Consider the following 27,266-nt stretch of genomic DNA (forward strand, 5'->3'; position numbering starts at 1 on the left):
CAGCCGCCATGCTGTGACCCAGTACTGACTCCCCTCTCCCTTCTTAGTATCTTTCCTCCTCTCTTCCCCACTACCTCCCAGCTCCTACCGCCTAGAGCCCTTGGTGACTTGTGGCCCTACTTTCCCGCTTTCTGTGTGACTCCTTGCCACCCGATGGGCCACTGGCCAGACTTGAGATACGGAGGTAACATGGCTCTTCCAGATCCATGTAGCTGGGCAGGAGTTGTTGGGAAGGGAGCCAGATCTTGTGGTACAAAGCCAGTCGGTGGTGCTTACGGGGACAGAGGGATGGGAGTCAGAGGGGCTCTGTAGCTTCCTGGAAGTGGGTAGTGGACCTGGTCACCTAGGCTATGGGTCTGCAGCCCCATCCCAGCTTCACCATCCACCAGCTGGGTTACCTCGGGCAAGTCGCGAATAGTCTGTTCCCTCACATGCAAAATGAGCATGAGAGCAATGTCCAACTTACAGAGTGGCCGTGAGGAATTTTAAGAGTCAGTTTTCCGTTCTTAAGGCCTCTCTATGTAGGAGAAAAGGGTGCTTAGTGCTCGGGAGATGGAGAAAGGGCAAGAAGGAGGCAGCCGATATGGTTTCTTCTCCAGACCATTACGGGGCCAAATGGAGGCTCTGGGGACAGGGACAAGTAAACCAAGCCCAGGGGATGGGAACCAAGAAACTCCTACTCCTCGAGAGCTGGTGTCTGCACACTTTTTCTTAAAGGGGTAAATAGAACTATTTAGGCAGGCCAGATGGAGAATATTGCCATGCTCATTCCTGCTATCATAGTAGGAAGGTAGCCACAGACAGCACATGAACAGGTGCGGCTGTTTTTCAATAAAACTTTATTTACAAAAGCAGATGATGCACAGGATTTGGGCCACGGGGGCCACCGCTGGCCGAGCTGCTAGAGCCCGAGCCCTGGGGCGTGCCGGCTGCCCTGTCCGCCCCTGCCTCTGCTGTTCCGCCCCACCGTCCTCTTCCCTGGGAACTGTTTCAGGCCCATTTAAGACAACCAAAGGGGTGATCTTCCCTCAAATTGCTACTCATGGCCGTTGTGTTTCTATAGCAACGAGGGTAGATTTATGGAGCCAGTTAGCGTTCTCTGTGGCTTTAGAGGTCCCCTCTGGGGCTAGCTTTGAAAAGTGGATACTCTTTCAGGTTAAGGCGTTGGTAATGGGCTCTAAGCAGCAACAACATGTTTTGGAAACGAGGCAGGGTATTAGTTGAATGGGACATTTGCTCTGAGCTCAAAATGGCCAGGGCCTACCTATGCATGGAGAAGCTGAGCTGAGGCCACCTGCCTTCCTGGAAAGGTCCATACCATGCATTGTCTCCAGAATGACTCTTGGCCTTTCCCTTGACCCCTCCCCCCCCCCCCCCCCCCCCGGATGACTTAGTCCGTTCTGCTCCAGGTACAAACATCAGGAGTCAAAGGACAAACACAAGAGTGTCACAAGCTTGCGTCCTCCCTGGGATTCATTGTAAAGATCATAATGCAAAGGATGCATTCCCCTCCAAAATAGCTCGGATGTCTCTCCCTCCATCTGATTTTTCTTACGGGCATAGATCTGTGAGCATGTCCTAAAGGCAATGGAATGTATGTCATATCCCACTGAATATTTTCTTCCCTTATAATTTTATTATGGCGTTTCCAGCCCTCAAATAAACCACCACAGCACTCTCTCCTAGAATTTAAACAGGAAACTGCAACAAAATGTCCATAATCCAAGGCAGAGACAATCAAGGAAACTTACTGAAAAGGAGGGTGTTGTTAGTAACAAAGCATCCAGAATCACAGAGCCTTTGAGAGTTTTCAAAGCCTTAATCTCTGGTTGGAACGTCTCATATTTCCAGATGAGGAAATTGAGGTCCAGAGAGAAAACTCTACTTTGAAGTTAAGCTTGTAAGCAAAGGTATGGCGTGAAACCGGGGCGCAGACCTCCAAACCTCTGTGCCCCACTCTGCAAGGGCCAACCTACTTAGCATGACCGCTCAGTGATGTTTCTCTTCTGTGTTCCTTCCCGTTTTCTCCAGGATGGCTACTTTTCTCACCGGCCGAAAGAGAAAGTGCGAACAGACAGCAACAATGAGAACTCGGTCCCCAAAGACTTTGAGAATGTGGACAACAGCAACTTCGCACCCAGGACTCAAAAGCAAAAGCACCAGCCTGAGTTGGCAAAGAAGGCCCCGAGTAGACAGAAGGAGCTTCTGAAAAGGAAGCTGGAGCAGGAGGAGAAGGGGAAGGGACATTCGTTCGCAGGCAAAGGCGCCACCGAGGCGCTGCCTCCTGGGGAGAAAGCCGCAGTGAACAGTAGCCGTGGGAAGGATGCCCCAAGACAGCCCCACACCAGGAAAAGCGGGGGCGGCTCCCCCGAGCTCAAGTACGACCAGCCCCCCAAGTGCGACATCTCGGGCAAAGAGGCCATCTCCGCCCTGTCCCGCTCCAAGTCCAAACACTGCCGCCAGGAGATCGGGGAAACCTACTGTCGCCACAAGCTCGGACTGCTGATGCCCAAGAAGGTGACACGATTCTGCCCCCTGGAAGGTGAGTGCCAGCCCCGGGTCCAGTTCTTCCTCCTGCCCAGTCCCATTCTGCTCCCATTCTCAACCTTCCGAGAATGACCCTATTTTTCCAACCCCCCCCCCACCCCCGATCAACGCACAGATTTTTTTTTCCCTCTGGTACTGTCTGAATTCTGAAGTTGTGTGTAAGAAAACCTTTGCAAAATCAAATGGCCTTTTGTTCCAGCTTTAACCAGTTGCCTTGATGGCAACGGATAAAATACATGAAATCGGGGCTGGTGTGGAATCCGAGGTGACTGTATCGGTAGGGTTCGTTTTTTCTCTCAGCAGAATATCGGGATTAAAATCGACACAGATATTATTGTAATTGAATATGATCTGAAAGGTTTCTAATTGGTTGCATTGACTTAGGAGGCTCTAAAAAACGACCTTCCCATTTTTCCTCCATGGAAAATTCCTTCCTCCCTTCCATTCTTCCTTGCTTCCTCTCCTTCCCACCCTCTGCCTCTCCCCACTTCCTCCCTGTGCTGGAGACTCTTCTGTGGGCTGACGGCCAGTGACAAGTCACATCTCTTGCTCTGCGATGCAGAGCCAGGTAAGAACTCTTAAGCCCAGCGGAGGGGCCCTCCGAAGGTGGAGGGGACATTTGCTCGGGTGAGGTATTACTCGTGTATCTCTGCATCTGACGTCAAGCCGTTGACTGGATTGTGTGCCTTTCTTGGTGGTGTGTTTTATTAGACAGTTACCAGGCGCTCGCTCCTCGTCAGACACTGCGCATTCAATCGGCTCATCTCATCCACCGCCCTGTCGTCATGAGCCTAAATTTTTTTTTTTTTAAGATATTGAGGATTTGGGTCAGGTAGGGAGTGGCCGTGTGTGTGTAAGTGCTGTGGAAGGATGCACAGCAAGCCCCTCACGTGTTCCCTGTTGCGCGGGGTGTAGACAACTTCAGCTTTTCACTCGCTGTTCATCTGTAGTTTTTGAGTTTGCAGCGGTGAACGTGTATCTGGACTATACTCTCTTTTAAATGGAAAGATGTAAAAAGGAAGGGTTCATTTCTCCCTTGCGTTTCAACCCTAGGCCAAGCTGTCTGTGGGGTTCACATTTATATTCTTGATGGGACTTGGCTGATGGAGTAGAGGAGTAAATGAGTGGAGGAAGAAGTTTCCAGAATCTTTTGTTAACCAGCACCTGACTTGAAAGAGGAGTGTCGGAGGCCTGAGTTGAATGCCCTTCCATGAAAGTAATATTGGGCACTCATACTATACTGGGAGTCAACACACTTTTCCTTCAAAGGACCAGAGAACAAATATTTGAGGCTTTGTGGGCCATCAAAAGGAGCCATGCACAATACATACCCTGTGCGCTTAGTTATGTTCCAGTAAAACTCACTTGACTAAAGCGGGCAGTGGGCAGGATTTGGCCTGTGGGCCCTAGGTTGCTTACCCCTGCCAGATACCAATCCTGTGTAACAATAAATACCACACAGTGGGCACCTTATAATACATCGAATTCTCACACCAGCCCTAGGAGGTAGGTCTTTTATCAACCCATTACGTCGATGAGGACGTTGAGGCTGAGAGGTTTAGTACTTGGTTAGAGGTGCATGGCTAGTGGACAGAAGAGCTGATCTACCCGAGGGCCTGCATCCATACTCATGGCCTTCCCCTCCTCAAGAGGCAGAAGGTTTCCCTTAAGCTCCAATGGTCAGACCTCAAGGAGATCCTGCAGCCTGTAGGCTGTATTTCTCCATCCTCAGTATCGTTGCAAGGAGAGGGGAGGGAGCGTGATGGGGAAACAAGAGGGCTGGTGTCACCCATGGAGGTCAGGGGCTCCCACGCTCCTCCCGGTCGTGCTGAGACACCTCCCCCCCACAGCGTGGTTGTGCAACATGAGCGTGCCCGGCCTTTCCCCATAGGCTCCCCCACGTCAGCCAAGATGGCACACCCTCCCAGGACCTCTGAGCTGGTTAATCAGATTGGCATTTAAGAGCCATTGCACACCCAGCCCAGCGCTGCTTTAATTTGCTGCACGACAGCCTCCCCTTTTGCAATAAATTTACTGTGAATAGACTAATTGCAAAATAACCCTAATTGGGTAGTTATCAATGAACAACTTCCCGTGGAACAAAACGGCTTACAATTAATAGCATTTAAGCCATAAACTATTCTTCTGCAGAAAGCTAAGATGTAATTACACCCCATACGGAGATTGTATTCCCTTTCTGGAAACCATGACACCCGGATTTCCCTCCGCTTAGGAGGGATTTGAGCTTCAGCCCCGTGGTCCTTTTCTTTCCCGCTAAATGAGGAGATGGGGGTGGGAGGGGAGGGAGATGTAATGTGTGTGTAAATATACACATGTGCGCGCACCCAGATGCACGCGCTGGCTTTGTCATCATGCCGAACTCCACGTCACCCAAACTTCAGCCAGTATGATGCCGGAAGCTGGATCCAATTAGGGGAACCGTTACCCATGGTGGGCGGTCTGAACCATCCAGAGGGAAGGAAATAGAGTTTGAGTGTTGACTTTCTAAAGGGCTCCTGCTCTTCTCACTCACACCCATCCTTCCCCTCCCCTCAGCTGAGCACCACTCAAGGAAAAGGAAGAGTCTAGAACCCCAGGAATCGGGTTGCTCCTTATAGAGATGTTCCCTGCCTTTGTGACTTGCCTACTTCCCTCCACCTCCTGGAGAAAGCAGCTGGAAGGGTGACACATTTTCCCAAGGAAAGGAGGGCTCTGTGTACCCCCACTGACAGCCACCAGGAGTGAGGCACATGGAGGGCACGGGGTGCTGTACCCCATCAGCTCCCAAGCCTGGCCTCCGAGAGGCCTATTTCTAATCCCCTGGTGGCCTCTTATTCCTCACAGGGCCCCCGTGCTCACTGCAGCCGCCAGACCACCCCCCGACCTCCCCTCTTCCTCACCCAGGCAGCCCCACCCCCACCCTGCCCCCCACAATTGCCTGGGCCTCCTGTCCCTTCCTCGGGCTCCACGGTCAGACCTCCCATCACTGGACCTCCTAGTGTTTCACGGAGATGAAACCATGTCAGATGGGAGACCAAGGCTGGAAAATCTGGGCTGGAAAGAAGAGGTTTTCTCTAAGCACTGGGTTTTGAATCCTGGTTGTGACTTTACTAGGTGCGTGACCCTAACTTCCTAGTGCCTCAAGTTCCTCATCTGTGAAATGGACACAGATTCTCCTGCCTTTCCTCCTAGGATTGCTGGCCGCAGTGGGGGCATGAATATCAAATGCTTGGTGCGGAGGGGAGGTAGAATGCAGCAGATGTTTGGCTGTTGGCAATGGTAGTGGTATAAACCAAGGGGGCATTGAGAAGAGGAGTGCATGGAAGTCCTCCTCGATGGTGATTTCCTGCTGCCCGGCTGCATCTCTCTCGCTCTGTTCTTCAGACGTGACCCCCACCTGGCTCAGGCATTCTCTCACGCTCTTTCTAGCACCTCCACTGTTCCCTGCACCCCCCACCACTGCACCCCACCCTGTCTGGCCACCACCTCTCCCCGCTCCAGATCTCAGCCTAAATGCCACCTCCTCGGGGAAGCCTTCCTAGACCACGTCTCCCCCAGAAGCCCTGGCCACGGGGATCACACTGACCCCAGTGAAGGGCAGAGGTAGCTTTCCTGATGAATGCCTTCCTTGCTTGATAAAGACCGTTCGGCTTGTAACAGGCATTCTGGTGCCAGGTGCTAGTAATGCAACTTTTAATGCCTCGTTACAAGCTCCATCTAGCCTCCCTCCATCTTGAGTGAAAATGTCCCGAGAAAGGCCCCCCTGGCGCCCCCCCCATGCCTCCTGCAGTTCACCCTCTGCTGTGTTAGGTGGGGCCCGTGGACTCATGCTTGCAGTGGCCCGCACGTCTGCAGCCTGCCTTTTTAGGTGGAGAACAAGCAGGGGGCAAATGCGTGACGTTCCGGGGAAAGCGGTCGGCTGGGAGGTGGGACAGGCTGCCACCTGGCCAGGAACTCAGCCCTGAGCAGCTGGGGGACATGGCAGGTCTCCGATGGGCGACAGGCACGGGGCTAGTTCCACTGAGTCCACCGACCAGCTGTGGGGCTGCAAGCCTCTGCACGTGACTGGGGAAGCCGGCTCAAGTATTAGGGCTGAAGATGGACAGACTGAGGGTTTCTGATAGAAAGGCAACGGTTCCTGGACATGACAGTGGTCTTTACCCATCAGCCTTTGCAGGAGGCCAGAGGTTCTGGACACGTGGGCTTCTGGACGGAGGTAGCTGGCTGCCCGCTCCAGAGAAAGTGACAGATGGCACTGCCGGCTGCAGAAGGGCTGTCTCCCGTCCATCTCCGCGCCCTGGGGGTGGTGTGGTGACTCCACAGCACGAGTACCTGGCGTCTAGAAAGCATGGCTGGCAGCCCAGCATGGAGGGACTGTGCAGGCGTGCATGGCAGCTCGGCCGGTCCGAGTGCCCTCGTGTGCGTGCCTCAGTTTCCCCACCTGTCAGCCGGAGACCCTGACTCCTCCCAGGCTTTCTGCTGATGAGGAAATGAGGGAGCAGCCGTGGAAAGCTAAAAAAGCACTACACTAATGGGGGCGGTGTGGCGAAGCCACATTGATCCAGGCGCAGCTTGGCTGAGTGGCTGGTGCTGACTCGCTTTCCAAAAGGCCAGGTTTGCAGAGGAACCAGTCAGACCCTTCCTGCTGAGCAAGACACAGAGGCCAGTAGAGGGGAGAGATTTCAACAGTGGTTTGCTGGGATTGGGCAAACCTGGTCCCAAAGCTGTTTCTTGGACTTCTCAGGGAGGGGAAAGGGGCTGACCCCACTCACTGGTCACCCCATAGGCAGTGTCCAAAGCCAGGGCTCCGCACATGTTTTCTGTAAAGGGCCAGAGAGTAAATAGGAGGCTTTGCAGGCTGTATGGTCTCTGTCAAAACTCCTCAATGTGAGGGTTGCTGGAGTGGGGGGTGGGGTGGAAGGGATGGGGTGACTGGGTGATAGACACTGGGGAGGGTATGTGCTCTGGTAAGCGCTGTGAATTGTGCAAGACTGTTGAATCTCAGATCTGTACCTCTGAAACAAATAATGCAATATATGTTAAGAAAAAAAGAAGAAGAAGAAGGTAGCGGGAGGGGAAGAATGAAGCGGGGGAAATCGGAGGGGTAGACGAACCATGAGAGACGATGGACTCTGAAAAACAAACAGGGTTCTGGAGGGGAGGGGGTGGGAGGATGGGTTAGCCTGGTGGTGGGTATTGAGGAGGGCACATTCTGCATGGAGCACTGGGTGTTATGCACAAACAATGAATCATGGAACACTTCATCTAAAACTAATGATGTAATGTATGGGGATTAACATAAGAATAAAAAAAATAAAAAAAAAAAAACTCCTCGATGCTGCCTGAAAGCGTCAGTATATAAATAAATGACCAGCAAGGCGGTGTTCCAGTACAGCTTTATTTAGGGTCACCAAAATGTGAATTTCACATAATTCTCACATGTCCTAAAGTGTTACTCTTTTGATTTTCTTCCAACTGCTTAAAAATTAAAAACTCTTCTTAGCTTGAAGACCACACCAAAATAGGCAGCCAGGGGCTGGAGTTGGCTGACCGTTATTCTAGGACGATATAGCAGTGCGCGAACGCGGAGAATGTCTTGCTCCGGTGTGCAGCTCGGGGCACCGAGTCCCTTGACATAAGGTGGACGGTGCTTCTGGGAGGCATGTGGCGGGATGGCTCTAGCTTCATGGAGCTTCTGCCCTAATAGGAGAGGCCAGAGATGACAAGTGAGCCAGTAGATCTAGAGCCCCCTGTCTTGTGTGATAAGAACTGTGAAGACAACGCAGAGCAGGAGGACAGAGGAGGGAACACTTTAGTTAGGTGACCACAGAGGCTTTCTGAGAAGCGAGGGAGGGCAGCACCACGGGGAAGAGAAGCAGTCCCAGCAAAGGGCCTGGCATGTTCCAGAAGCAGCCAGGTCAGTGGGGCTAGAGCAGAGGGAGAAGGGGTCTGACCCAGCATATGTTCACATGCTGTTTTCAGTGACATGGGAGCCACCAGAGGGACTGAACAGTTCTTTTTTTTAGTTTTTATTTTTTGAAGATTTTATTTATTTGAGAGAGAGGGAGAGCACAAGCAGGGGAAGGAGCAGAGGGAGAGGGAGAAGCAGACTCCCCGCTGAGCAGGGAGCTGATGTGGGACTCGATCCCAGGACCCTGGGATCATGACCTGGGCCAAAGGCAGACGCTTAACCAACTTAACTCTTTGAGATCCTGATTGAATCAGCTCCTGATAAATGCTCAGTGAGGTCTCCCCTCACACACCTTCAGAGAGCCATTATCCAAAACCAAACAAAAGACAGCAGGTGTCAGTGAGGATGTGGAGAAACTGGGACGTTTGTGCTCTGTCGGTGGGAATGCAAAATGGTGCAGGTACTCTGGAAAACCATATGGAGGTTTTTTGAAAATTTAAAAATAGAACTCCCGTGTGATTCAGTAATCTCACTTCTGATCTGATTCGGCCTTAAGAAAGGAGTTGGAACTGGGCAGTTGTGGAGGGGTTCTTCTTACAGGGGTCCCGGAGGCAGGATTGGACAGCAGGGAGCAGCTTTGGGATTGGCCAGTGGACCAGATGGTGGTGACCATCCGTTGGTGTTCTGGCCTCAAAGGTTTCTTTGAGGCCCACTAACTACTCAAGCCTGATCTTTCAGCAAACATTGATTGAGCTCCCCGTGTGTGCCAAGCAGTGACGGCCAAAGCCCCTCAAGTCCTCCCCCCCCACCCATGAAGCGGTGAGTCCCAACAGGCCCGTTCCACATTGCCTTGTCCTCTCAAGCGCTGTGGTGTTCCTTTCCCCTCCCAGTCTTAGAATCCTAAAGAAAGAGAGCTGCCACCCACAAGGCTTTTTAGAAAGCTAAATATGTAGTTATGGGAAATATCATAAATGCCCCCTTCACCTGCCTCCCACCTCCTTAGCCACCCCCTCTGCTTCCCCCAGGAACATTCGGCTGGCTGTACAATCCTGCCATTCATTTTAAAACTTGTCATTAGGGTGTGTTTGTTCCCTAACTGCCATGCCTGGAAGCAAAGCTGAAGGGTTTAGGTGTGGAAAGAGGCTGCCAAGAGCAGCCCCTGAAAAAGCCTGTTTGAGACGAGAGGACCGTGGTTAGATGAGTACTTTTTTTCCCCCCTTCTCATGCACTCACAATGACATGTACAGACTAGAGGGTGGGGAGCGCGTTTATATCTCACCATTTGTGGACCACTGTTTAGAGCAGCTCGGCGGAGAGCCTGGGCTAATTGGCTTCCTTTTCGTTGGAGGCTGGAGGGAGCCTGGGGAAAGCAGTGACATCCTGAGATTGTGGGCGGCAGGGCAGAGCCTGGACGTTGGGCCAGCGCTGGAGTTCCTAGATGCCCACCCGCCCCTTAGCACAGCCCCTCCCTCCCACACTCAGCGCGTGGAGATGGGTGGGCCAGCCTTTGCCACCAGGACTGTTGCAGCAATGTGGGATTGCTAATCGTTCAGGTTCCCCTTTTGATAAGTTGGAGCAGAGTCATGGAGTCTCCTAGCACCAGAGACCGCGCTAGACACGCAGGAAGTATCTGTTACTCGGTGTGAGCCGATGAACCCCGGATACTACATCTTCTTGCTTTCTTGCACCTCCGGGAGAATTTAGGAGAACCCCAGAATGCCCTTGGAAACGCATTCTGAATGGGAACATCATTCTTCCCCATAGCATCCATACATATATTTCATTTGCTTCGCTTGTTCAACAAATCTGTGTCGAAAAGCTGCCCCGGACCGAGCATGAGCACTGGGATACAGTAAATAAGAGACAAGATCCTACCGTAGCTCATAGTCCTGGGGGGGAGGGCGGGGACAGGCCACGAACAGAAAGACACAGGATAGTGGCCATATGCGTGGAGAGGGGAGAAAGCAAGGGAGCTGGAGGGGCTGTCTCTAAATGACCTATAGAAAGCAATGGGCAAAAGGTAGTCGGAAATGGATGTGGTCTCATTGTGGAAGAACGTGCTAAGAACATGAGCTACACCCAAATAGGATGGTTTCTAGTTTTTGGATATACTGAGTTCATTCATTCATTCATTCATTGAGTGGTTATTCATCAAACATCCAGTGTCTGTGCTGGGCACTAGATTTGGGGGATGCATTTGGAAGGAAAAAGAGACAGAATCCCTGTCCCCATAGAGCCCGTAGTCTGTTAAAGTTGGGAGGGTAGATCCATGAATCCAATGATCACAAAAATAAACACAGAATTGCACCAGGGACCACTTCTGCAGAGACACCTGTTGGCATGTTAGTTGCGCTGAGAGATGAAGGCTGGGAGGAATTAACTAGGGGAAAGGCAGGAGGGAGAACATTCCAGGCCTAGGGTGCATTGTGTGCAAAGGCCCTGAGGCAGGAGAAGGTGTAGGGAGGTTAAGAACTGACATTACTGCCAAGGGAGCTCTGAGGATGACCAGCCAGATTTTAATTCCCAAAATGTCTGGGTGAGATGATTTGTGCCTTTTTACCTTGAGTGAGAAGAATGGAACCAGGGGCGCATTTCTCAGGAACAAATTGAAGTCGCCCGAGAGCCAGGGGAAGATCAGTCCCAAAGACAGTCAAGGTTCTGGAAAAACTAGGAGTGAGGTCAGGTCCCACATCCTCTCTCCGGAGAATTATGTTCCTTCTGCCTCTGGGGACTGACGCAAGTTCTCAGCCCTGGACTGCGGTGGCACACTCCTGGGGGACCTCACCTCCTGTGGCACCCTTGTTTCTCCTGAATCCTCCGTGTCCCCGGAAGTGCTAGAGATCCCTGCAGGCCCTGTGCCCGAGGCTGTTTCATGATCACGAGCTCATTCAGCATTAGGGGAAGGAGCTGAACCAGACTGGCCTTGGGAGGTTTGAAAGGTGACCCCCTCTACCAGTGCCTCAGCTATAAAACCCTCTGACAAGGCACCAGCCCTCTGTCAGCCTCACTCCTTACCTGTACAGTAGGTTGTTAGATGCCCCCCCCCCCCCACCGATTGCTGAGTGAAATACTGACTTTCAGATGAACTATTCCCTCTCTTCAGCCAGCAGATACTTACCGAGTACCTGTTACAAATCAGCAGCATATTGTTAGGGTTCTGAAGCCTCCAGGGTGGGTGGGCGGGCAGGGGGGACCGGCTTCCACAGTAGGTCAGTTGATGATGCTTTTCTCAGCTTCTGTGAGTATCTTGCCTAGAAACCACCCCGGGGTGAGGCAGAGAGTAGCAATTCAGAGGCTGGCCTTCTGGCCTTGGGGAGCCTGTTCCTTCCTTTGGGTGTAGCTGGTTACGTGTTAGCCACCTGGGGTCCAGGAAGCACAGACCTGGTGCAGAAAGAGAGAGCCCATGGCTTTTTGAGCGGCCCGTGGATGAAAGTTGTATCCAGACTAGTCCCTCCTTTTTACACAGACCAACAAAAACCAGCTGGCTTTTTCTCCTGTCTCAGAGTATGTGGCAGTTAAGGGTAAGGGGTTCCTTTAAATATCACTTTCTTCTGGAAATCCTCTGTAATTCCCTCCCCAGACGCCACCTCCCCAAGTCTCCGTGAGGTGCCCAGACGTGTACCCCCCAGTCACCTTACCCACTCCCCACGGGAGCACGGGCATGTTAGGCTGGAATCCTCTGTCGCCCCCACTTAGTCACGAGGCCTAGTCTCATCTGTGTGTGTCCCCCCCCCGCTCTCCAGCTCCTGCACAGAGCCTGGGGCGTGAGAGCTCCGGTGTCTTAGGCACGTCCTGAGCACCAGGCATACAGCCAAGCCCTTTCCATGCATGATCTCCTCGAACCCTCCCCGCAGCCCTGGAGAAAAGTGGGCTCCCTGTCCACACTTGACACAAGGGAAGACTGAGGGTTGGAGAGGCCCAGTGGCTTGCCCAGTGTTGCACTTGCAAGCGGCAAACCCTGAACGCAAATTCCATTCTGCCTGACTTCAAAACCCATGTTTTCACCTCTCTGCTATGCGGCGGTGGCGCCTTTCACAACTGTGCCATCCGAATGTGTCGAATGACTGATCGGGTTTCTCCAGAGATAAAGGGAAAGGCAGCGGAAATGTTAACACCTTTCTCTCCCTGTTCATTACTCTCCTTCCCTGCAACCAAAAAGAAGAGGGCACTGAGGTCTCTGTACAAGAATCTGTTCTTAAATAATAATGCTTAACCTTTACCTAGGGATTGCTAAATGCCAGGGACTATCCTAGGCTTTTTAGCCACATTAAATCATTTATTCTCCTTACAGCTCTGTAGTCCAGGACATTGACGCACAGAGAGGGAGGAAACCTGCCTCGAATCACACATTCCCTCAGTGGCAGGGCCAGTCTCTGAGCTCAGAGACTTTTATTCAGTTCCAGAGGCAAAGGCTTACTTCAGCTGCCCTTTGGCTGAAGGAGGCTTGAGCAGTTTAACTTGCTCTCCTAGCTACATCTGTCCACTGCAAAGGGGTCCTCACAGTCAGGTAATGCTCCCGCTTCTGGCGGGGATTGCCCCCATCCAAGACCCTCGGGACTTGCCTGCGCAGCCTTCCTGGGTGAAAAATAGCCAGCACCGGTCGCTTGCTCTTTCTCTGCCGGTTTCTGGTTGCCCATGGTCTATTTGTGTTAGTGTAAAAATGACAAAGCAATAATTTTTCATTGTATCCTTCAGTCACCCATGAGAGATTGGATTTAGGTCACAATTTATTACCCTGTGGAATTGAATCCAATTTTTAACACCATGTCAGCCATTCTGTTATTAGAGCCTTTTAATGGCTGTGAAATTTATACAGTGATAAAGTAATTTAAAACATATGTAGGAAGAGCATCAGGCAAATTGATGTGTATAGAACCCTGTGGTAAAAAGTGAATAGGAGATAAACACGGAAATGTGGTGATTGATTAGGGAGCGGTGCTGGCTTTGATAAACTCTTAACGGCGAAATTAGTAAACTAATTTATTCTTGGAAATTTTGAGGGTTTATGTTGCCCTAAATCAGAATGAAGGATAAGCCACAAAGTGCAAATTAATAGCTCCCCTCCGAGTGTGGCGTGGTTAGAGCAAGAAACCTGTCTTGAGTAACTGGGAGGCTGCCAGGAGCCTGTCCCTCGTGGTGTTCCCAGTGGCCGGAGGAGTGAAGGATGGTCAGAAGACATGGCAACGGAAGGGGAAGCAGAATTTGGGGGGGGGTTTTGTTTAATTTTTAAAGCTTGCTCAAATAATGCAGGAAGCGTGCTCGTTATAATTTCTTTAATTATTCAAGTGGGACGGTATACATTCTCATTATTTCAAAAAGCAGAAAACATTGCAGATAAAGGGGAAATTGAACTTGACCAGGCCCTCTCTGAGGGGTAACTGCAGACGCATTTTTGTTTTCGTTGAGATCTTTAAAGATTTATTTATTTATTTATTTGAGAGAGAGAGAGCACAAGCAGGGGGAGCGGCAGAGGGCGAGAGAGAAGCAGGCTCCCCGCTGAGCAGGGAGCCCGATGTGAGACTCGATCCCAGGACCCTGAGATCATGACCTGAGCTGAAGGCAGATGCTTAACCGACTGAGCCACCCAGGCGCCCCTCGTTGAGATCTGTAAATTCAGTAGATGCTGAAGTAGAGTTGGTTTTGTGCTGCGGGGGGAGGGCATAAATGATAAGAAACGAATGTGTCGATCTGGAACTTGCAAAAATAAAGCAGCTGATTTGGACTGGGAGGACTCAAAAAGTATATGAAACTGATGTGTAGTTCTGGAACTTTTTTTTTTTTTTAAAGATTTATTAATTTGGAAGGGAAAGAGGGCCAGTGGGGGCGGGGGGGAGGCGGGGAGAGGGAGAGAGAAACTGAAGCAGGGAGCCTGACCCGGGGCTCAATCTCACAACCCTGAGATCAGACCTGAGCCGACACCAAGAGTCAGATGCTCAAACCGACTGTGCCACCCACGCGCCCGTGGAACTTGTGTTTTAATTCGGATTGGTATCTATGTCTGAGACCTGTATCCCTGTCCGGAGACAGAGACCTATGTAATTCCTTTTTTTCCCCCTGCAATGTGTTTATTTTCCTATTCCCTTTTATTACCTGTATGATTCTTTGTAATGGCTGGCTGTTACTCTGGAGGGTAGCCGTGCCATAGTTTAGCTATTCCCCTATGAATGGACATTTACATTGACGTCAGATTTTTACTGTATTGAAGGGATGTTTTCTCTGTTCTCCCCCAAAATGGTGCGTAATTAGTACCATTCCAGATGCACTGGAGAAAAGCAAATTTGCTGGTTAAGATGGATGCCTCAAGGACATTAGAGCTTAATTTTATTTTTTCATCATTATTATTTTTTTAAAAGATTTTATTTATTTATTTGACAGAGAGAGAGAGACCACGAGAGAGGGAACACAAGCAGGGGGAGTGGGAGAGGGAGAAGCAGGCTTCCCGCGGAGCAGGGAGCCCGATGCGGGGCTTGATCCCAGGACCCTGGGATCATGACCTGAGCCGAAGGCGGACGCTTAATGACTGAGCCACCCAGGCGCCCCCATTTGTTTTTTTTTATTTTATTTTTTTAAATTATTTTTAATTATTTTTTATTTTTTTAAATTTATTTATTCAACAGAGAGAGAGAGAGAAGCGAGAGAGGGAACACAAGCAGGGGGAGTGGGAGAGGGAGAAGCAGGCTTCCCGCCAAGCAGGGAGCCCGATGCAGGGCTCGATCCCAGGACGCTGGGATCATGACCTGAGCTGAAGGCAAACACTTGATGACTGAGCCACCCAGACGCCCTAGAGCTGAATTTGAATTCTCTTAGGGCCCCAAGTTGAGACTGGCCCCTAGGAACACCCTGAGAAATGCAGCTGGTAGGTTGAAAGGCTGGTCTGTTTTAAATTTTGATAGATACCATCAAACTATCCTGCAAAAATGCTGTACTGGTTACAGCGGGGTGTTCTATCCTGTATTTGTCACGAACAGAATGTTAGAAGCTGCCAGAACATCTTCCTTCTCCTATAGGGATCTGTTTCCTTCCCAGGCACCCTTGTCAGGTTTCAGAGTAGTAACAAGTCTAGTTCCTAAGCTTCTGAGACCGAGCAAGTCTTTTCCATCATCAAGGATAGTGGTCCACATACTTGAGCTCCTTAAAACACAGAGTCCCAGGCCTGCCCCCAGAAATACTGATGCAGTCGAGGCTGGCCCCCAGAAGTTGCCTTTCTAACAGCTGCTGCCGTTCTAGAACCAGACCTTGAGAAGCACTGACCTGGAGAACACCCTGTGCCCTCCAGTTCTGCCCTTTCTTCCAGGGCGTTGGTTCCAAACGGGGATGAGTGTGCTCCTTCCCAGGGGACATTTGGCCATGTCTGCGGACATGGGTTGTTATAAATGACACAGGAATTCTGCTGGCATCTAGCGGGTAAAAACCAGGGTGCCGCCAAACATCCCACAATGCACAGAACAGGCCCCATCATAATTTTCCAGTCCCAATTGTCGATAGTGTCTTGGTTGAGAAAAGCCAGGGTGGTGTGTCTGAGACGGGGTCATCTGCCTCCCTCTGTGTGCCTTTATCTCCTCTGTCTGGCCAGTTCCCATGTAGCATGAGCGTGCCGCATCACCAGTCTCATTCTTGGGCATGGAACATGGCCACCCCACCCCTTTGTCTTTCCTCAGCCCTGCTGATCCCTCTCCCCCTAAAGGTCCCTCTTCCCAGCCTGAAGAGCCAGTAACCATTAGACGCCATCTGCCCATCTCCGACTGCTGCCGGGCCAGGTGTGATGTACGTGGAACTGTGCTCCGTATTGAGGGCTTTCGTCCATCCATTTGGGTTTGAATTCTGGCTGGCCACTTGCCAGCTGGGTGACCTTGAGTAAGTCACGGCCCCTGTCTTGTGTAATGTTTTTAATCTATAAAGTAGGGACGATGATTGACATTCCAGTTTGCCCAGGACCATCCCCATTTCTGACTGTTGTCCCCCATATAATTACTAATAGCACTCTTTCTCGTCTCAAGAGTTTCCCAGCGTGGGTGACAAAAACTACATGGTCACCTTCATGATAATAATAGTTCTGACCTCTCACGGTTCTTGTGAGGACGGAATGAGATTATGTGAGGTGTTAGAATAGAGCCTGGTTCTGGAAAGTTCTCAGTATGAGTTAGCTCTTCTATTCTGGATAAATACCGCCCCCCCCCCAAAAAATTGAAAGCAGACCTCCAGGAGATACTTGTACATCCATGTTCTTCTTAGCAGCATTATTCACAAGAGCCAAAAAGTGGAAGCAACTCAGGTATCCATCGATGGGAGAATAGAGATAAGCAAATGTGGCCTATCCATACAATGGAATATTCTTCCGCCTTAAAAAGGAAGGGTGTTCTGGCACATGCTGTAACGTGGGTGAACCTGGAGGACATTATGCTCAGTGACGTAGGCCAATGACAGAAAGACCAACACTGTACGATTCCACTTACAGGAGGTACCTAGAGTAGTCACATGCATCGAGACTAGAATGGTGGTTGCCAGGTGAGGGAGAATGGGAGGTTTTTGTGTGATGGGTTGAGTTTGAGGTTTACGAGATTAAAAGAATACAACGCGTCGGTTGCACAACAGTGTGAATGTGCTTAACGCTGCTGAACTGTACAATTAAAAATGGTTAAGATGGTAAATTTTGTTAAATGTATTTTACCACAGTTAAAAAAAAAAAAGCTTAGCTCTGGCAAATAGGGATTGCATTCATGTGAACGTCACGCTAACCCCACCGAGGTGGGTTTTATTGCCCCATTTTATAGACGAGGATCCTAAGTCTAAGTAAGGCTGGATGATTCGTTCAAGGTCTACACACAGCCAAATTGCAGAGAATGCAGGAGATGAGATTGTCTGCCTAAGTCAGGGTCCCACTGAAAGGGGTCTTGAGGCCTGGATAAGGTAGTTCACCTTTATCATAGGGTAGTTGGGAGCCATTGATAGTCACTGAGCAGGAACAGTGGCATGATCTGATTTATGCTTTGTCATAGGGATTAGCAGACTTTCCATAAAAGGCCAGGTTGTAAATATCTCGGGCTTTATAGGGCACATTAGGGTCTCTGTCTTACCCTACTCAGCTCAGGATGTAAACAATACGTAGATAAACGTGAATGGCTATGCTGTCATACATTATTTACCGACAGGCTGGATTTGACCCAAGGGCCAAAGTTTGCTGACCCCTGCTTCAGAGTGGGCTTTCTGGCTGCTCTGGTGGGTTGGCAAAAGAACTGCAGAAGGCAAGATGGGAACCTGCCTCGTTGCCCACCACACCCCCATGTCCTAACCTGGAAATTGGTTAATAGCCCCTCAAAGAAGCAGCACGCCCCCTTGGGTGGCCCCTAGGTCCCAAGCCACATACAGCCTCTGCTCTCCCTACTCAGAGTGAAACTCCCAGGCAGGGGGACCCCCGACAAGGTGACCCAGAGGCCCAGAGAAGCCACAGCAACCAGGCCAGGCTTGAAGGAGCCGTGGTCCGGGCTCCTGATGCTGGCCTGACAGTGATGATTGTTTCCAGACTAAAGTAGCTTCGCAGCCGGGGACCCAGAGAATCTGGAGGCGCTCTTGCCACTGCGTTCTCAGCCTAGACCTCAAAGGGCAATTAACCTGGTTATCCAGGCCTCCCTCCCTCCCCTTGTTTATTGCTGTGAGCACAGGAAATACACTACTAAGGTACACAGAATGCTATCAAGGATTTTGACTATAATTTAAAAGGCTCTATGGGGAGGACCCCAGCAGCTGATTAATAATGCATTTGTAGAGCAGTAAAGACTCCAGCAGATCAGTGGGGCTCAGCCTCCAGACTTTATTTATGCAGCTGGAATCCTATGAGGTTCCTTCTGGGAGGGGCGGGGGGGCGTCTACATTGGGGGTTTCTGACTCAGACGATCCTTGTGAAGTTGAGCATTGCAGAAGTCCTACTGCCTAGACAGTGGTCAAGGACACAGGGTTTTAATCCTTGGGGTTCTGGAGTCAAATCTTGGTGCTGTCAAGTGCTAGCTATAGAACCTTGGGTGCACTGTTTAAACCTCCTTGTGCCTCATTCTTCCCATCTGTAAAATGGAACTAGTGATAGTCTCTATCTCCTAAGTCTTGAGATGCTGTCTAGAAAGCACATAATGTTAAGTACCTGGTACATTCAGAATACATGACCATTCACTGTTCAGTATCATTCGGATTAGTATTCCCTTCAGAGGAGCTCAGGTGACAGGCTGGCTCAGGTTTGTTTTTTTTTTCCATTTTCACATCTCCCCCGGCAGTGACAATATCACTCGCAGGTCCCTTTCTCTCTGTCTCCTCCACGACTTCCCTTGCCAGGTTGCTCACATCTCTCATGGGGATGCAGAGTATGTTCTTGGCTCATTTCTCACGTCATCTCTTCCACACCCTGCCCCGCCTGCCAGGTAACTCTCTGCATCCAGAACATTCCTCATCAGATATGCTTTGAACCGTGTTGCACATCTGCTGAAAACCCACCCGAGTCTACCCATTGTATCTAGAGTGACTGGACTACCTTACAGCGGCCTTTGGGGCCCCATGGGAACCACCCCACCTCTCTCAACAGCCTTGTCTGTCATTCTCACCTGTCTTCCCCCGACGGCTCATTGCACCAGGGGCCCCCAGCCTCCTGCACGCCTAGAGAAAGCAGGCTTCAGCCTAAGGCTTTCCCACATCTGGTCTCCCTGTCCACACCCTTGTTCTCATGACTTTCCTGGCAAGCTCACATCCTTTGGAGCTTAAATCCAGTTATGATTTCTTAAGGGAAACTTTTCTTTTATAGCCTTTATTCCAGTTTGTAACATTGTGTGGTTGGTTGTTCAGCATCTCTTTTCCTAAATAGACCAAAATATCCAGGAAGGGAAGTTCTGTTTTTATTTTTTCAGTACTTACCCCACCTAGCACAAAGTAGATGCCCAGGATGGATGGATGCATGCATGGGTGGATGCATGCATGGGTGGATGGATGGAAGAGCAGATGGGCAGATGTATGAATGAATGGATGAAAAGATGAATGAATTAGATGGACAGATGGATGGACAGACATAGAGAGGGATGGATTAGAAAAGTTGAAGTCTGCAGGCAAAATCCAATAAACATGCTTTTGGGATAATCCAGGTAAGAATTTAAGAGAACAATTCAGAGGTTTGAGAATAATTCAAGAGGCAAATCTGGCAGAACTTGGCAGTCGACTGACTGTAGAGATGAAGACTAGTGAGGAATCAAAGGAAATGCCTGGATTGTTCGTTAGGCTGAGTGGTGTTGGTAAAAGCAGTGGGAGTGGAGAATTTACTGCATCTGGAAAATGGAGCCAATGACCCCTCCGATCTCAGTATTGTGAAGGCAAATAAGATAACGCGAACTCCTCGACTAATTTGCAAAAGCTGATGGAAGTGAGACTGTCTAGTTTTTTAACTGAATTAGAATCCAGTTCTGGTAGAGCTTTGAAAACAGAAAAAAAAATGGGGCACCTGGGTGGCCTCTGCCTTCGGCTCAGGTCATGATCTCAGGGCCCTGGGATCGAGTCCCGCTTCTCCCTCTCCCTCTGCCTGCCACTCCCCTGCTTGTGCATTCGCTGTCTCTGTCAAATAAATAAATAAGATCTTTAACAAATAAATACATACATACAAGCAGAGAAACTGGTTGTGCTGACGCCCTGAACTGGCAAAGCACTCACAGGCTAAGAAGAGAGGGGCGGAAGGGGTGGCCGAAGCTTACTCAGTAATGGGGCACAGTAGGCCGTGAAGGCAAGGGAGGGAAGCAGGAGTCTGCTCATGCAGGGTGTTGTAAGCCCTGAAAAGGATTTTTGAATTTTTTTTTCATGGACTCCAATGGCCTCACAGAACGCATGCCCAATTTCTGCAGGACAGGTTGCCCGGTTTCTCTGAGACAGGAGGTGGTTTGGATGGGCTGGCAGCCTGCTCGTGAACATCCATGGCCATGCCCATTCACGTATGTATCGTCTGGGCCGCTTTCCAAGTTCAAGTGCAGAGTGCGGTAGTTGCACCAGAGTGGGCTACGTGGCCCCCAAAGCCGAAACTATACAGTCTTTCCCTTCACAGAAAAAAATTTACCAAGCCCCGTTCTAGGACAAAAGCTCCTGCTCGCTCTCTCCAGTGTATAGTCCAAGACTTCAGAAATTTTCCATTGCCTTCAGAACTGATTAAATGGGAATAAATTACAGATGTAATAAGGAATGACTAAAACTTGTTTCTGTGGGGTTTTGGTCGACTTTCAGGGATGGGCTGGCTGGCTGGAAAGGTCAGAGGAAAAAGGCTCTGATTTCATCTCATTAGAAAAACCCTCCAGCCTCGTTCCTAGATGCACGTCCACTCATTGGAAAGATGCTGCGCCAAGGTGGGATGCCTGACATGTAACAGATGCTCAACAAATGTTTATTGATGAATCAACAGTGACCTTCAGAGGGGTTTAGAGCTGGCCTCCCACCTGGAGTGTGTTAATACTGACCTGGAAATAAGGACAGAGGCTCTCTACCTCATCAGTGCCTTTCACTTGCACTCTCAGCTATAACTGGCTTGGAACGGGCTAAACACACAGTGTCACCCGAGAGACCCCAGAGGAGTCCCTGAATTTTGCCAACACCCGGCACACAGCATCTGACACCACTGTGGTCTCACAGGAAGTAGAACTGGGCCCAAATGAATATTGGATCATCATTTTTAAATGCTGGTAAGAAATGCTGATGATTACGGTCTTCGGCTTCTAATTACACCCCTGCGTCTCTCAGGAAGGAAGAGACCTTTTGCCATAGGCACACTTCAAAACTAATCTGAAACCCAGCACAGGCTCTGTTTAATTACATGTGCACTTAAAGCCGTGAGAAAGGTCCTGACAAACTAATTCGCCTCCTGTCAGGACAAAGGGCATTGGTCTTGAACCTCAAACTCCACCGGTATCTTCAGCCAAGACGCATCCCTGTGCGTGAGCAGGGGGAGGGGAGGCAGGAACGGCTCGCTACAAGGTACGCCGACTGGTGGTGAGAACATTCTATTTGAGGGTGACGGGGGATGAACATTTTCTCTAATGTGTCCGAGCCTCTTTCTGGACTGAGAATAGGGGGAGAAACGACTAAAAAACACAGATCTGAGTCTGGAGCCCCTCCAAGTAATAATAATAGTAATAATAATAGTAGATGATTGTTGATTGAGTACCATTATTCCTACCAGTGGACAATTAAGTGTGAAAAGCAGCAAGGTTTCTCCCCAAACAACAGTATTACGCATGCTTGGATCTTTAATGTTTTAAATCCTGGAGTGGCATTCACCAGAAGGTGGTTCTTCGTCTCCCTTTTGTCCATTGAACAGTAAGTTAAATCCTGCTGAGTCCCAAATGCGGTCTCTTCCCAGAGTTTCAGAATCCTAAACTCAATTGCTAGGTAGATATCATGGGTTGCATTGTTTTCCCAAAAAGATGTTGTGGTCTGAACCCCCAGTATCTGTGAATGTGACCTTATTTGGAAGTAGGGTCTTTGCAGATGATGGAGTTGAGATGAGACTATTAGGGTGGGCTCCCAATCTAATATGATTGGTGTTCTTATTTAAAAAAAAAAAAAAAAGCAAATTTGGACACAGAGACAGACACACACAGAGAGCGTGCCATGGGAACATGAAGGTGGAGTTCGAGGTGATGCATCTGTAAACCAAGGAAGAGCCCTCACAGCCCTCAGAGGGACTCAACCTCAGTGACCCTTTGATCTTAACTTTCAGCCTCCAGAACTGTGAGGCAATACATTTCTATTGTATAAGCCGCTCAGTTGTTAGCGTGGGCACCAGGAGCTAATACAACAGACATTACCACTCAGATGTCCCACTAACATCTCAGGCCCACAGGGACTTTTCAACCCTCCACCCTCAACCAAATCCAGCCTTCTCTTTGTCTCCTCTGTTTCAGCTGGTGACACCAATGTGTCCCTCTAATGAACAACCCTGGTGTCGTCTTGGCCTCTGGGTAACCATTGAGGCTAGCAAGTGAGAGAGAGGCGTGTAAGCCCTACACACCCTGACTCTCACGCTTACCCTCAGGACTAGCTGGCAAACTGGCAGGCTTGTGCTAAGATGCTTAAATTTTGTGAACGAGTTGCTAAGAATTAAAGATTGGAGATCCTCATTTCACTTTCCACATTTCCAGCTTCCCTTGAAATTCAGGGAAAATCTGCCACCCCCAAGCCTGCAGTGCCTCACGTAGCAATGTTTGTCCATTGCTGAGAGAAGTGACCTCCTTTTGATGAGACGTGGGTTCTTGCCTTCCTTCATGGCTCCATCACTGAGTCAGGTCTCACCCCAGGCCCTCCTCGTTCATCAGGTTGCCCCCCCAGCCCCTGTGGGCTTTGTGTTTCCAACCCCTGATTATGGCAGTTGAAAGCTGACAGGGAACAAATTCTGGCTCAGTGGTAAATGGGGACAAGCTTCCAGAATTCCCAGGATGAGGAGAAATGAAACCATCCCATCAACCAATGTGCCCCCCCCAAGTCTTCTCTCAGAATGTCACCCACCTCTTAATGACTTTCTTCCCCCATTCCTCCCCATCAGTACAGCCTCTGATAAAATAATTGAGAATGATGTATGCGGTAAAAAAACATAGGTCATTCTCAGTTATAAGGCTGTCCCGCATCGGGCTCCCAGCTCAGCGGGAAGTCTGCTTGTCCTTCTCCCTTTGCCCTTTCCCCCCACCCCCGCTCATGCTTTCTCTGTGTCTCTCTCAAATAAATAAATAAAATCTTTTTTAAAAAAAATATACAGATGGTAGCACTTAACTAGGTTTGGACAGAAATTTACTTGGAGGACACTCAAGGTACAGGGTGCAAATTTACCAACACACAGGATGTTCTAGAAACACATGGAGGCACTAGGCAAACATCTTTTCAGCCCAAAAACCCTATGATCAAGAGAGACACCAAGAACTGTGAATAAAATAATTGTCATCGTTCCCCGCGCGTTATCCCGAATTCAGGATTTCTACCATGACTCAGCCCATCTTTGGGGGCTGAAAAGCAGCTGAGGCACTGGGATGGGGTCCTCAGTTTAGAGCCCATTGCTGCCGCTTTCTAGCTGTGTACCCTTAGGTCAGTGACCTCTGAGCCCCATTTGTAAATGAGACCACTGGTACCTCCCTTTATAGGATCGGTGGGAGGACTGGAAAAAAAAATCTACAGTGCATTCAGAACTGTGCTTAGCACATAGTAGGTCCTCAAAAAAAAAAAAAAAAGAAAGAAAGAAAAAAAAAACCTGAGCACGATGATGATAGGGATTTGCCTCTGCAAACTCCAGGCCTCTTTCAACACACTCAAACTTATGTATGATTTGAACAGTTTTGTCTGTTGTTGTTTTTTTTTTTTTGTCTGTTTTGTCAGGGATCAGGGAGTTTTTCTTGCTGAAATCCGGAACTACATTTAATTAGGCGTCAGGAATCTCCCGTTCCCAAATTGAATTGGAATGAGCTATTTTCCATACTAAAACAAGGCGAGGAAGAAAACCGAGCAAGAAAACCGAGCAAGATAACTCCACTTTTTTTTTCCAGGGAGTTTCCCCATTTTCCATAATGAAAGATCATTAAAAGAACCAGAAGACAAGTGGCACCAAATTAATAAAAATGTAGATCAAATGATCCTCTGTTACCTATTTTTGCTCAACTGCAGTTGAGGAATACATTGATTAAACTGCCAGCAAACCATTATGGTTGTATTCATTACTATAGCATAATCTATTTTATTATGATAGGATAATAACTAACACAGTCTTGCAGACAGACGTTTCTCTGTGGGCTAAGTGAATCTACACCAGAGAACACTGGGTTCGTTTTGCTCGCAGTAGAATTGAGCCTTGGAGTGGGGAGGGGGCGGGAAGAGTAGAGTAGTTTATTTTCTTTGCATTTATCACATAACTTCGCTTGCTCAATTCCCAAGTGGGGGGCCCTTTGGATAATGCTATGAAATCCATAATGATCCAAGAGAGATTTTTAGAAATGTCAAAAAAGGTCGTCAGTGAGCTGAATTTATTAATTTTTCTTTGTTTTTATCTACTCCGTACCCAATAGCTGATTTGATTGATTTTGCATGTGCTTATTTATTCATTAAGCTTATTTATTATGCATTAGGCGAACAGGTGATAGGGCCTGGCAATGTGCCAGGCTCTGGCTGTGCAGAGATGAGTCAAGAGCTCGCAGTTGCTCACAGCCTAGCAGGAGAGGCCAGGGCATAACCAAACAGTTACAATATGCATGGATAGAGGTGTGTGCACAGATAGATAAAAGCCAACCTGGGGGGGATGATTTTGCTGGTGGATTCAGCTGGCCTCAGGAGTGCAGCATCTGGCATGTTCCAAGTAGTGGTGATGAACCTGGGTGCAGGAAAGGGGCTGCTTGCTTTTGAATCCAGACTCTGTCGCTCGTGAGCTCAGAGATCTTGGGCAGATCACTTTGTTCCTTCAATCCCAAGGTCCTCCTCTGCGAGACGGGGTTGATAACAGGACTCACCTCCACGGTGGAGACAGGTTCCGTGATGGAGATCGCTGCAGTGCATTTCCTGTGTGTGAGTCCCACAGTAGAGAGAAGTCACTGTCATCAATGTCCTTGCTTTTCCCACGGTGAAGCTATGATTTAAGAGAGCAAGTACCTTGCCTGAGGTCACCCAGCCAGCCAGAGGCAGAACCGGATTGGAAGCCAAGTCTGCTGTACTCCCAAGTACATGCTCTTAACCAGCTCGAAGATGGCATTTTCATACCTCGGTGTTCAATGCAAGGGCTGCAGAAGTACCTTGAGGGGCCGGCAGGACGCAGATGCCTGGAGCAGGCGGGTGGGGACCGTGGCTCACCGAATAAATAACACAGATCCGTCTAAAGCCCCAGACTAAAGCGCCTCATGGATTACACACACAGGCGTGATCTTGTGTTTGAAACAAAGTAAGAAATCTGAATTTTTGCCTGGAATCTCTTGATTGAACTGGCAGCTATCTTTGTTTAAAACAAACAAGCAAAACAGAAAGGCAGCCCCTCAAAACCTGTCTGTAGGCTAGGCCGGCCCAGGAGCCGCCAGCCTGCAGGCTCTTGGAAGCCGGCATCTCTGCGGGCCACTTGGTATGTGGAACGCCTCGTGCACCACGCCTGCCTGCATAGATTTCTGCTTGAAGGACCCTCGCTGGTGGCTGCGGTGAGAAGTCTCTGGCACAGCCTGGCAGCAGGGAACTGGGCTGCTTTTCCAGGCCCCCTCTTTGCTGCGCTCACTTCCGGCACCCATGGCTCACCGTTTTTAAGCAGGATGGTCAGGGCCCGTCCTGCAAGGAAGCTTGTCTTCCGGCGCCTCCCCGGCTCTCAGAGTGATTTGAAGCTGGGGATGAGCTTGCCTTGAGGTTTCCTTGAAGCGAGCTGGGATGCAGATTCCCATGCATTGCTTCTGTTCTCATTGTTTATATGCAGATTGGAAAGTTGTGGTGTCTTGGTAATGCACCCCATTGGATGTCAGCATGTGTATATAAAATGAAGCATGCACCAAGGGAGGGGCAGACCGGGGAGGGGGAGGGGTCTCTGCAGGGGAGACCAGGACGGGTACAGGCCGTGAGACAGGTCCAGGGGTCCTGATTGCGGACGGCAGAGGGTAGTATGGTGGAGGCATTAACGAAATGCTACAGAACACAGATGTGAGGAAGACTTGCCCGAAGGAGGCAATCAGTGAAAGCGTCCTAGTCCTTGAACTGAACTGCTAGGTGTGGATATAATTTCATCAGGTTACAAGGAGGGAGGAAGGGCATTCCAGACAGAGAGCACACAGCCACCACCACCACCATCCCCAGTACCCCCACCATCACTGGATGACTCTCCTCACCTCTGTCACTACCATCACCATCCCCATCACTGCTCTATCACCTCCATCTTTACCATCACTCCCTCACCACCATCTCCATCACTGTCATGGCCGCCATCAGCTCTACCATCACCATCTTCATCATCGATGAATCAGTAGCCAACATTGCCCTAAAGTCCTTGGTTTTATATAACTTGAGCCTCACGACCCTTTGACATGGATACTAAATGTCCTCTCATTTAAAGGTCAGGAAATCGAGGCTTAGAGAAATGAAGGGGTTTACCAAGGTCACACCGATCATTATAGCCTGGCCCCAGATGCCTAAGTCCAGAGCCTGCACTCAGTCATGGCCCCTCGCTGCCTCTGTACACCAGTGCCTGAAGGGGACAGAGGTCCCAGTGCTTAGGGCACTGCTGGCATGTAGGGAAGGCTCAGTAAATGTTAGATGGTACAGATTGTCCCAGAAGAGTGTTAGTGGCTATTGCCTGATCAAAGGGTTTCCGTCCTGAAATGCTGGTTTTTCTTTGGCTGCAGAACTTGTCAGTGCCTTACAAAGGATAAGCACACATAGGGAATCGCTATGAAGCAGTGCAGGAACCTTTTCCATTTGAGCGTATTCAAGACTCCAGTCCCTTGAGAAACACGGGTCATGAGGTAAATCATCAAGAGCGTCAAATTGGGGTTAAGTTACATCAGGGTTTCTTAACAGTGGCACTATCGACATTTTGGACTGAATCATTTTTGATTGTCGGGTGCTATACCCTGTGTACTTCAAATGTACCTTGGCCCCAGCCCAGTGGATGCCACCAGTACCCCGCCCCAGTTGGGACAGTCAAAAATGTCTCCAGACGTTGATAAATGTCCCCTAGGAGACAAAGTCATTACACTTGAGGGCCACTGGGTTCGCTCGTTTAGAGCTAACATAGAAAAGAGAACAGGCTAGAAATGCTTACATTTAAGAGTCTGAGGAATGAAGAAAAGGCCACTACGGAGCT

General features: G+C 49.6%; 1 protein-coding gene across 1 annotated transcript in view; it reads left to right on the plus strand.

Moving 5' to 3' along the window:
• XYLT1 (xylosyltransferase 1) overlaps positions 1-27,266 on the plus strand; it is a 299,327-nt gene that overhangs the window by 164,484 nt on the left and 107,577 nt on the right. Inside the window, exon 3 of the mRNA XM_045875055.3 lies at positions 2,032-2,542. Coding sequence (XP_045731011.1) covers positions 2,032-2,542 — 511 coding nt within the window. The remainder of the gene's footprint in view (positions 1-2,031; positions 2,543-27,266) is intronic.

The sequence above is a fragment of the Mirounga angustirostris genome, unplaced genomic scaffold, assembly GCF_029215605.1.
Source record: "Mirounga angustirostris isolate CCGP_5_RB_7025 unplaced genomic scaffold, mMirAng1.0.hap1 SCAF_5, whole genome shotgun sequence".
Classification (NCBI taxonomy): domain Eukaryota; kingdom Metazoa; phylum Chordata; class Mammalia; order Carnivora; family Phocidae; genus Mirounga; species Mirounga angustirostris.